Here is a 12536-nt window from a genome sequence, read left to right on the forward strand (position 1 = left end):
ATAAAACCACAAACCCCAGAGTGTATCTGTTTTCTGGAGGGGGTTTCTGGTAATTAGCTTAGATTGCAACAAATGGCACACACAGACTGTTGGCTCTGCATGTGAGCTCTAAGATTGGTGTTTACCCTATTATATTCCAATTTAAGATTGTCATAAAGTTTATCAGTGAGCACATGGAAACTAGCAAGAACACATACATGAGTGTATGAGGTATGCACCCTGAGATAGATTTTTTTAGACTTCAAAAAAATTACTTTCATTGGGTAGATAGCAAAGGGGACACAATCATACTCCCCACTTAAACGTGGTGATGGTTGGGTATTTTTAGCAAATGAGTTGTCAGCAGAAAGGCTTCATTAGACCCATCAGGATATCTGCCCATGAAGAACGAATCCCAAACTGTACTGGCAGTTTCCTTGAGCCAAAATGATGAAGCACCTCTGACAAGAGCCATATTGTGCTCTCCATGTGAGAAGCGTGAGGAACAAAAGAGACAGTGTGATCTTCATTTGGTCAGGTTAATATTGACACAGCTTAGAGAAATCAGAAGTGTGTGTATGTACACGGGTAGCAAGCACTCTGGAGACTTGACTGGTGGTTTTCATAAATCAGAAAGGGGTACCCAGAGAGGAAGGAAGGTCTCCTGCTTCCTTGAAATATTGTTCAAACCAGATGATTTATTTTCACAAAGGAAAATAAATAAAGCCATAAGTCTTTAGGCTCATGGCTCAAAACAAGCCAAAAGGGATTTTTTCAAACATTTATACACAATTATGGAAATAATTTATTATTATTATTCTATAGCTTGAGTGTTGCCCAGGCTCTACCACTTCAAAAATAAAGCATGACTAATGAGAGGATTTTCCATTATGCGTGGGTCCTAAGTTATTCATTTCCATATAAGAATCCATATAAACATACATAAACAAAAAAGGGGCCCTTAGGCCAAAAACAGTCTGGGCTTTTTCTCATTGAGTCCTTAAATCCGTACTGTATGGAAAAGTTTTGATGGTTATGGCTCTGACCTTAGATTAGTCTGAGCGACTTAATGAGATGATGACTTGTTTGTCTTTAATTGGTTGTGTACCTTCCCACATGCAAGCATTCAATCTATTTACTAGTTTTGGGAGTCTGCTTCGGCCCACTCTTGTAGGAAGTACAGTATATAAAAGCATTTTTTCCAGGGCAACTCTCTATTGGTGTAGCATTGGTTCTCTATGATGGAGATAGTGAGGAGAAGGCAGGACTCCAAGACACTCAATTTCAGGCTGATCTAAAACCAGATCATTTCATTTCAAGAAGTCCTTAACTCAAGCCTGTGCTTGCAGATAAATTATCTCCCAATGTACTCTTCTTCTGTGTCTCTGTCTCTTCGTTAATAATATGGTTATAGGAGGAAATAGATATTTGTCTCATGACGTGAAAACTGTGATGTTCAGTTTTCAATAAACATGTGCTCTCGCCTTCTCTTCTTGAGCTTCAGAACCCAAATGAGGACCTTACAGAGGTGATTGCTTAAACGACTCTTGCTTCTCCTCTCATACTTATGACATGCTTGACCTAAATTGAAGCATCTGCGAATTGACACTTAATTTTGTCTTTGATAGTTGTGCCTTTACAAGAAGACTGCTTGAAATGATGGTGATACTGTAGGCTTTTTTCTATTAAAATGCCTGCCTTCTCAGGGTAAACAGTTACCTCTTTTGTCTCCCTACCTGGTTCCTGCAATCCTAATTCCTGATTTTCTTTGAGCCTTTGAACATCAGGAAAGTAATGTTGGAAGCATTCTTAGATAATGAGATTTTTATATACTGAATGACAAAATGAGGTTCTTCTATTGTGTGTGTCTAAGCTATTAGAGCAAGAAAAATAACGGTACACAAGAATAACTCTGGATAACCAGTAATTATGCCACTTCTCCTGTTTTTGTTTTCCATGTGTACATCCATGTTCAACCTTTTAAAAGTGCATATTGCTGCAAGAATATCACAGCATTCTTTATAGCAGATTTTTTGGGCAAGTTTTCAATTTTAGATTTACACATATGAAACTTAATGGTCAGCCTACATTTATATTTTATAGAGCAGATGAGAAAGAAATTGATCATAAAGCATAATAATATTGGAGCATCAAAAATTTTAAGCAGCACATCATTACTAGCACATGTTAAAATCAAGGATGTGGCTTGCTTGTGTATAGTGAGAAGGGAGAATCAATAATAAACAGAAGTAAATTAAGTAGCAAATAACTGTTTCTGTTAAATTAAAAATGAAATTAGTCATATCTTTGGTGATGAAAATTTTCCCATTCAAAAATAACCTAAAGGTTAGAATATGAGCTCTGAAGTCAAAGTAACCTGGGTTCGAGTCCTGTTTTCCACACATAAGAGTTGTATGAAATCAGTAACCTCCCAAAGCCTTCATTTTCTCAGTGCAAAACAAAGATGATCCCATCGGGTCATCTTAAAGTTCAAATGAGATGATGCGAAGCATTTAACAGAGTGACTTAATGAAGAAGCAGTGCTTTATTAAATTATCTTAGGTAATAAGCTATTGGTTTAAATGGGAATAATATTGATATGTATATGTGTTATATATTATTTATATATTGTAATAGTTTTCATTCTAACAAAATCTTTTCACAAAAGGGCTTTTCCTTTAGCTATAAAGAATGAGAACATATTCTGCCTGACTGTATTTTCAAAATATGATATATAATATAGTTTTGATGGACTCAGTGGAGTTTGTATTACTAAAGTGCCTTGACTAGCTTATAAAAATACGAACAATAGAGTTTTTTTAAAAAATGACATCTGGTAAAAACATGGGAAATATCTTTGCTTACCAATTAAAGGGTGCACAAAAAAAACAGAATAAATAAAATCTCTTAATTTATGCATTTTGTGTTCTCATAAATCATTTTCCTGTCAAAATTATCAGACTTTATTATTGCTGAATGTTTTAAACATCATAATGAAATTTTGGTAGCATAAATCATAAAGCTTTCAGTTAGAACATTTGCATACATACCTCAGCATTTTTCTTATATCTTGATTAAAATATAGTCTTCAGTCTAGAAATAAATCCATGCAGAGTATAAATGTCAAACTATCTTCTTAAATTTCAGTAACTCAGCAATTCATGCTGGCCACTGTGCTTACAAGGTAGTTATGGATTGTCAAACTGTGTTTCTAAGACTCACTATAATAAAAAATGAAGCTGTACAAGCTTTTGTTTTAATCTTGGTAATTATTTTTATATACAAACATCCTACCTGCAAGAAGAAAGAAATTTCAGACATAATAAATCTGGGAATAGCTTGTCCATGGCATTAGAAAATAATTTATTTCATTTAGTAAAAGGCTTACTCAATATATTTCACTTGTAAGTTGTAAGAGAGAGAACTGTTTTTTGGATTAAGCTTGTGGCCCAGAATGCTGGACCTGAATGGGAAGTATGGGCATCAGGAGCAAAATCCACTGAAGGGCATATGACACTGGGGGGGTGAAATGACGGAAATGATGAAAAAGGCTCCATCCTTGTGATTTAGCTGAAGGAAAAATCCCTACACATTTTTTGATGTTTTAAAAGTTATTATATGTGTAGTGAAAAATGCAGGCTCATTTGTTGAGTCTTACTTGGAATTAAGGATGAAGAATCCACTAATGAAATAAACACTGCCTTACCCAGAATTTTTATCCTACATCATTTTTTTTTAAATGAGCTGGCTTCATATTTAACTTTGTATAACTTACGCTATTCTCTCCCACCTAGAAATTTTACATGTGAATCACTTAAATGACTTAAAAATGTGTGTAATTATTATATGAAAGTTCACATATATTATCAAGGATACAAGGCAAGAAATTGTAATATGAAAATCCCATATCAAGAAATTGTAAAATACTTTCCATGAATTATATTCCATTGATCCTCAGAATGACCTTTGGATAGCTTAAGAATTAGGAAAGACACCTAATGTTTATTTTCTACTATATGGCAGTCACTAGGCTGGCTTTTTGGTATATGTTCTTAATTCTTACAACTGTTCTATAAGGTGGGATTTTACAGATGATGAAAATTAAGGCTCATGAAGGTGAAGTAACTCACTTAAGTTATCCAGTTAGTGAATGGCAGAGCCCAGGGTTCAACTGTGTCCAAAGCCTTTACTAGAAACTTTGGAGAGAGCATCCTAAAATAATAGAGAGACACAGTCCGATTTTTAGGTGACCAATATGATTAAATTATGACAACTTTAATATCAAAGTATCTTAATGTCCATATATACATATAAAAATGACATTCTATTTTAATTATAGAAATTATTTTCCACTTAACACTACATGAGTGTTTTCTTGTATCATCAATTATTCTTTGATAGCATGATTTTTAATAGCAGCATAATATTCTTTTGTGTGACTCTTAGTTTATTTAGTCATATATCTATTGTTGGACATTTAGGTTGTTTCTAACTTTTAGTTACTAAAATAAGAATTCAGTGAATAATATTTTCTGCAATCCTTTTTTTGTGTATCTGATTACTTATTTATAATAGTGTATAGTAGTGTATAATAGAATATACTATTAGTGTATAATAATAGAATACACTATTCTATTAGTGTATAATAAGGTATACTATAATATATTCGTAATAGTGCATGAGAATGCCCATTTAGAAATATTTACCAATAATAGAGAAAAAAGATGAAATATTTTATTGTGAAAGGATTTCTTTGATTATCAATGCGTTCAGATATTTACTGGCCATTTACATATCAACTCTGAATTGTCTTTTATGTTCTACAGCTATTTTTCTGTTACCTGTTTACTTTTTCTCTTTGATATATAAAATTATATCTTGATATCTAAAGTTATATATTCTCAAGGACATTAAATCTTTCTCCTCCGATTAAAAAAAAAACAGCAGTCAAACAAAGAAAGACAAATACCATACACGATTTCACTTACATGTGGAATCTAATAAACAAAATAAATGAACCAACAAAACAGAACAGACTCATAGATACAGAGAACCGACTGACGGTTGCCAGAGAGAGGGGAGTTGGGATCTGGGCAAAAAGTGAAGGTGTTAAGAAGTAGAAGTTAGCAGTTACAAAATAGTCACCGGGATGTAAAGTTCAGCATAGGGCATGTAGTCAAGAACATAACTATGTATGGTGCCGAGTAGATACTAGATTTATCAGGGGATCACTTCATAAGATATATAAATATCTAACCGCTGTGCTGTACACCTGAAATTAATATAATATTGAATGTCAACTGTAATTAAAAAGTAAAAATTAAAATAGAAATAATAATAAGTACATTGAGAAATTTTTGAGTGAGTTTTAAGCAGGAGTGTCATGATTCTACTTACATTTTTAAAAGCTCTCTCTTTGTTCTGTATGGAGCACTGACTTGGGGAGACAAGGGCAGCTGCGGGGAGCACAGGTGGGGATCTGCCACCAAAGTCCAGGCAAGAGATGATGAGATGGTGCCTTTGACAGTAATAGTGATGGAGAAAAGTGAGAGAAACGTCTGGACTTGAGCTATGTTTCAGAAGTGAAGTGAACAGGATGTGCTGATGAGTGAGGAATGAGGAAAGAATTAAGAATAATTCCTAGATATTTGGCTCGCAGAACTGAATAGACAGATGGTAGTGCTGTGCAATGATATGTAGGACACTGTGGCGGAGGTAGGTTGTATTTTATTTGAAATGGCTTATTAGATGTTTGCATGGAAATACCACATGGAGAGACCAGGTTAGAGTTCAGGCGAATGTAGATTTGGTTGTCACGGGCAGGAAGATGGTTTGAATGCCTTGTAACTGGGGGAGATCACCAGGGAGAATATAGATAAGGGAGAGAAAAAGGTTTTGGAAACAAGGTCTGGGGCAGTGCATATTTAGAGACTGGTTAAAGAAGAGAAATCAGCAAAGGTGACTGAGGAGTAGGCAATGAGATGGGAGAAAAACAAAGAGAATGTGATGTCATGAAAGTGAAGAAATCAAGTGTTTCAAGAAGAAGGGAGGGTCAGCCTGTGGAAGTCTTCAGAGAAGTCAAGCAGAGTAAGGATAGAAAAGTGACTTTTGAATTTGACAACCTTAGAAGTAATTGGTGCTTTTGAGAACAGCAGTTTGAGTAAAACAATGGGGACAGACACCTAACGGGAAGGATTCGGGGAACAACAGGAGGTTAGAATATACAAGAGTGGGCAAAAGTAGGTTAAAAATAACAGTAATAAATAATGTACCAGTTAAATAAATAATAATTCAATAATATACTTTGTTTTGCATACTCACAACTATAAACCTACTTTTGCCCACCCCTGTATGAGCAATGTTAAAAGAGTGGGCTTTTCTCTCTCAAGGGATATTCGCATTTAAGTAGTCAAATGTTCACAAGACTTTATTCAGATCATTTTTATATGTGCGATGCACTAAAGTTATCAGCATATAGCATAAAGACTAAATTTTTTAGAGCAATGGAATGAGAACTAAATAGGAGAGTATGGAAATTTCCACTGCATTTGTCCACACACTATCCACCATAAAAATAGTAAATCTATTGGACACTATCACTATCGCTATCTCAGTTGTTGCATTGGTTAAAGGAAAGCCATAAAATTTCTGTTCCCTGCTCTTTATCTTCGTGGTCATCAACCTCTTTTAAGGGCCCTTGAGATCTACCCCTTAGCCTTTGGTCAGGAGACAACAAAGCCTTTTTCTGCCCCCATTCCTAGGCTTTCCTACTCATTCCAAAACTGTGAACTCCTAAAGCAAAAGGACCCATGGCCTCTAAAATGCTTAATGATCAAATCATTGGACACGTGAGTGACAAAGGGTTGTGACAGGGAGCAATTCCCATTCTGCCTAACTGGGAATAGCCTGAGGTTCTGATGGTCAATCCCCAGCTGTAATAATCAGTCAAGGAACTTCCTACGTTCCATGCAGCAACCTCAGGCTGGGGTCATATTTCAAATGTGGAAGGTTATATAGTGGGGGCAGAGGTAGAAAATTAAGGTAGAATCCCTTTATTTTCTAAATCTTTGGTAAAATTGAGTGGGAGATATATATCTATATGTATATAACTTTAACTTAAGGTGGGGGAAGCATTTTGGAGACATTGGAGCAGATTAACAAATAGTATTTGTATACATGCAACTAAAACAGTAATTTATCAGGTAGAAGGGAAATGGGGGGAATAAAATGCCAACCTGTATCTACAGTTGGGTTGTGGTGATGATGAAGTGCTGTTTATTCAGGGCCAGCCCAGCTTGTCAGCAACATAAGAGCCATCGCAGCACATGACTCCCTGTGTAGCTAGAAGACAATAATAAATTATCTCCTATGCAAACAGCACCGGCATAAAAGCAGAATAAACAGCCTCTGCCTCCCAGATTCCTGAAGATTCTGGCTCATTCCCTTGTCTGATTGTGTTTTAAACATGAAACTCATGACATCGTCCTAAAGCCAGGAAGACCTTGTTTGGACAGTTTTATTAGGATAGGTAGGACATAGTTTTTGATCATCTTCTGTATTTCGTTGTTTTAACATGCTTAAGTGAGCCGCATAAATCTTTGTTTTACCAGTACTTCATCTGATCCTATGGCATTTGGGGCCACCCAGAGAAAAACCGGGAGGGATGGGTGTTACTCAAAGGTGTTTGAGCCGAAGAAACACTTGCGGTACATAATGAAATACAGATTCTTGACCTGATCCTCGACCTGCTAAATGAGAACCTCTAGCAAAGTGGCCCGGAAATACATACTGCAGGGTGATTTTTATGATGGGGATAGTGTGAGGAATGAGGAGCAGAGGGTGTGTGTCAGGAAGTGTCGTGACAGCATTGCGAGAACCCAGAGGGATGGCCTTCATAGGAAAATACGCCAATGAACACATAGCTCCCTAGAGTGGTGCTCTTTCAGGTTTCGGTGTGCATTCAAATCCCCCAGGACGTGTGGAAAATGCCGATTCTGCTTCAGCAGGTCTGGGGCATGGCTGAGACTCTGCCACTGGACTTGAGTCCCACAAAATCTTAGCGCTGCCATTTTAACACAGAGGGATCCCAATAGGTTGGAGCTCAGCCAACATTTTGGAATAGCAAATGTTCCACTGGTATGGCTTTGAATAATGCTGATTCTACTGAATCCTAATCTTGTGCTCAGTAAAACCTGCTTTCTCTTGTTCGAGTGACCCAGTGGGAGTGTCATGACAGTTTTATTATATGTAAAAATCTCCTAGAAATGTTTCATCTTCTTTCAGGAGTTATACATGTATTTTGGGGTTTTATGTACATAAGTTAAAATATTTTGAAAGAAAAATGGTAGGGCGTCTTGTGCTAAAGCCTCCCGTCACTGGAGGTAAGATGTAGATAGTTGCTGTCCACTCTTGTTTTCCTTTGGAAACATTTCTCATTCTACTATTCAAAAAGGCAAAAAGCTCAGTATTAGGTTCTTGATAGATAACACCAATAAGTATTTGAAATAATTTTATCTATTTGAATGTGTGTGTGTATGAGGTCCATTTTTTTAAAAGTTTATTCCAAACATTTACTTCTATTGTAAGGGCATTAATTTTCTAAGTCTCTATTTAAAGATCGTTAGTAATACCCTTCGACAATAAATAAAAGCATCAGAGCTGACAGTAGGCATTTTGGAACACATGCTTACAAAGGCGATAGTATTTGAACATCATACATGTCATTAGTGAGTCAGTGCAACAGACCCTTGGTATTCATCAGCAATATATCCTGAGCCATTTGTGAATCCCCACGTGCAATTCCTTGTAACCAAAAAGTGAAAGTGACCTCGAGCGATGCCTAATGAGAGTGGCTGCTGCAGGAGTAGACAGCAAAGGCTCTGGGGTATGGAAGCTGCTGATGGGCTGGGCCTGCGCATCTGCCCGGTGTCCCTTGTACCTTCTCAGGGGCCTCAGAGACCTTGAGATTTAATTCGGTAGAATTAGAGTACATGTAATATGGATATTTTAAAGTCTAAGCCACAAACATCAAGTTCACAAGTTTCAAAGAGCTACCACACACAAACATTAATCTGGGTGTGGAAAAAATCTGCACCTAAATGCACTGTGCTGTTGAGCTCTTCACAGCTCGGGGTACGTGGCACTTTCAGTTTCTGTAGTATGTATTTCTGTATTGCTTTAATATTTTACCAATGGTGTATAATTCTGATGACTTTTGTAACTAGAAAAAATTAATAGAATTCTTTCTCTCTCTTGAGTGTATACCATAGTGATTTTCATTAAGTAGCACAGTACACAGTCAGTTGATTGATTATATATTATGATCATATATATGCTATATATATGCTGATATATGAGGATTAGGTAGCACAGGCTAATTTTGCATATCTGTCTCTCCAGTCATTCAACACACATTTTTGGAGGAACTAGTATATGCCAGGCATTGATCTTCACTCTTTTTTTTTGAGAAAAATAGACAACCATGCCAATAAAGTGGTTCTTATTGTAGTTAGTAAAACTTGAAAGGGCCAGCACACTTTCTGAGGATGATGTGAGCCACAGGTACTCCATGGTAGAGGTTTTCTTTTCTAAAATTGTTCATTTCTCCTTAGGTATCACATAGAACAAGCAGATCTTACATAACAGCCTTTATATAAAACTCCTAAGAGACTATACTAGGATAAAAAGCATTCAGTAAAGTCAGCTAGGTTCATCTTTAGGAACTCTGCCTGGAGTAAATAATAATCATTAGACAGCAATAATTAAAAAGAACAATAACTTATTATTTTTCTAGTGATAGGTTACAATAATAGCAGACATTCCTTTGTCCTCGGAACAGTAAGAAGAAACATATGTTTTGGAAAGTCAGTATTCAAATAAGTATTTCAGGAAAAAAATACAAATATCTTGTTAAAATATCTGTTTCTTATCTAAGCTACTCTTAATAGTATTGGCAAAGACCCCTTCCTTTCTTGGTTTAGGAAAACAAACAGGCAAGGTATATCGTAAGCCATCGCATCAAAGTTTCCAAACTTTCTTGAAGTGTTTATTTCACTAGCACTAATAATATATCTCTGTCATAATACATCATAAGACTAGACAAATTTGTGGAAAGACTGCCCAAAGCTGAGCAGTTTGACTTTAATATCAAATTGCCTGTTGTTGTTTCAGAACTGCTTGTTTCACAGCAATATCACCAAGGATTTGAAAGCATTTACAGACAAGTTCGGTTTTGACGTCCTTATCCTCTTGACCAGCTACCCATCAGAGGAGCAGCAGCCAAGGCGGCAGGTCGCTGTGTACTCCGAGAACCTCGAGCTGTGCAGTCAGGTAAGGTCATCCTCCAACGCTGGTGCATTTCACTGCATCCTAACCTGCTTGCTCTCAGAACATGCGGCGGTGGTGAATGGACTGGTGGCATAAAGGAAATGGCCCAAGAGATAAAGTCCTAGAGTTTGAGTTTTAAGAAATGTTGGCATTTTGTACATTGGGCCTTTTAAAAGAGCCCCATAACCACTTCTCTTCTAGAATAGTATATTTATTCTCTTTAGCAGTGGTCCCAACCTTTTGGCACCAAGGACCAGTTTCACGGAAGACAGTTTTTCCACGGATCAGGTGATGGGGTGGAGGGGGGATGGCTTTGGGATGAGTCAAGTGCATTACATTCGAGCTCACCTCTTGCTATGTGACCCGCTCTAACAGGCCAGGGGCGGGGCTTGGAGACCCCTGCTCTATAGAATAAATCCATAAAGAGGGATCACAGCTTTCTTACCCAAGTGAGGGCCAGTCCTCCTTTGGGTGCTGTTTTCTTAGTCCCTGCCTGAATGCCTGTCTGGTGCCCAGTGTTGAGTAACTGGCGATCTGATGTTTTAATCAGAGTTACTCTCCGGGTACTAAAATTCTGACTGGTAATCAGTTGGACCCTCTCAGCTGAGAGCTAAGTTTTTTAACCCAAGGCTATAGAAATTACATAAAATGTAGACAAAAATTAATCCAATGGGGCACTGGATATAACAAACCAGGTGTATTTAGTAAGTAATGTGAGAGCATACACAGTTCATTATACTATGGACAGCATGGCCTAGAACGGTTTCATCAATGAATCTTTCCTCACTAATGGGTCAGACACTCCATGCATCCACTGGAGGCTACAGGCAAATCCCTTCTTTTCTACATCCTCACTTTCTATTCTGCAAGAGATCCATCTTGGCTTTCTTGATGGATCTTGATGAAAGCTCCTCTGTGCTTTCTCATGTCCAGATATGAAGGAGGCGCCTCTCCCTGCTACAGATGCATTTTGTAGCTTCTTGCTGACACACCTACATCTGTGCATTGTCATCAGCCTGAGACTTTTTCCATGTTTTGCTCTGCCTTGGGTTTCAAAGCTGAATTTTATCTTTGGCCACTGGTTTCCTATGGCCAGGAATTATGTCTCCTAAACCTTCAATACAGTGGTTTCAAAATCACTTTTAGTTGCAAATCAATTCTTTAAATGGATCATTTAAAATAGACCAACGTAGAATAGCAGATGAAGGGGTTAGAAGCCCTTGAGCCGGCTCTACCCGCCGCTCCTTTCCTTACCAACCCTCCCCACCCTTCGCTAGAGAGAAGGAAGCTCTTTGGAACCCTGAGCAATGCAGGCTCAAGACGACTCCAAAGGAATCCCTCTTTGTTCATGTTAGTCAAGGGTCAGCATCTGCAGCTCAACTGCCTGAATTCAGAATGTGGTTCTTTCACTTGTTAGCTGCATGTGGCAGGTCAAGGTATTTAACCTTCCTGGGTCTCTGTTTACTCATTGGCAAAATGGGGATAAACTGTTCCTACCTTGTAGAATTATGAAGGTTAAAGGAGATAATGTGCACATGAAACCTTTAGCACTGTTCATTATTATTATCTATGTGAGCTCTGTAGTTGTTATTGTCGGTGTTGCTGCTATCGTTACCTTCACTAATCCTGTGAGGCCATTTCAAAAGCCCAGTGTGCAAAATATCCCCGACATTAGCTAAAAATCATAGAGCTGCAGCCCATTTCTGGCCTTGCACTGATTGCCACGCATTTTCTTGGCCTCCCAAGTCAGCTCCGATTGCTCTGGGCTCCGTGCCGATGCTCCCCGGGGCAGGAGGGGACAGTTGGAGCCTGGGTGCTGCTGGGAAGCCCCACCTCCCACAGCTGCTTTTTCTCTCCTATTTTCTCCTTTGTCTTATGAGGCTATCAGAGGTTAAAGCAGGTCCTGGCTCCCTTCTACTAAATAAAGCCTTTCTCCTGACCCATTTTCCTTTATTCCAATGCTTTTCCATTAGTCCTTGTCAGCAACTGGCATTATTTCTGTTTTTTTTCAAACTTGAAAACATTTTGCATTTTTTCCCACATTTCACTCCTGTTGGAAGGTGGTGTGTATTACACTGAGGCAAGGATTTAAATGGCTTTAGATCTCTTTACCTGTTACTTTCAGGAGCCAGCAAAATTGAGCCCCTGGATTTGAGTCCAGTGAAAAGCCAATTTGATGGGATCAAAGAAAGAGGTGGTGGTATATCAAGTGGGACTTTCCATGTTTTACC

At 37.8% G+C, this 12536-nt stretch overlaps 1 protein-coding gene across 1 annotated transcript in view; it reads left to right on the plus strand.

The window, feature by feature from the left end:
- The window catches only part of PRUNE2 (prune homolog 2 with BCH domain), a 243896-nt gene that overhangs the window by 145069 nt on the left and 86291 nt on the right, over positions 1 to 12536 (plus strand). The window contains exon 7 of the mRNA XM_054583007.1: positions 10150 to 10308. Coding sequence (XP_054438982.1) covers positions 10150 to 10308 — 159 coding nt within the window. The remainder of the gene's footprint in view (positions 1 to 10149; positions 10309 to 12536) is intronic.

This window comes from Pteronotus mesoamericanus, unplaced genomic scaffold, assembly GCF_021234165.1.
Source record: "Pteronotus mesoamericanus isolate MK-2021 breed Mesoamerican mustached bat unplaced genomic scaffold, CSHL_Meso_final contig_73, whole genome shotgun sequence".
Lineage (NCBI taxonomy): Eukaryota > Metazoa > Chordata > Mammalia > Chiroptera > Mormoopidae > Pteronotus > Pteronotus mesoamericanus.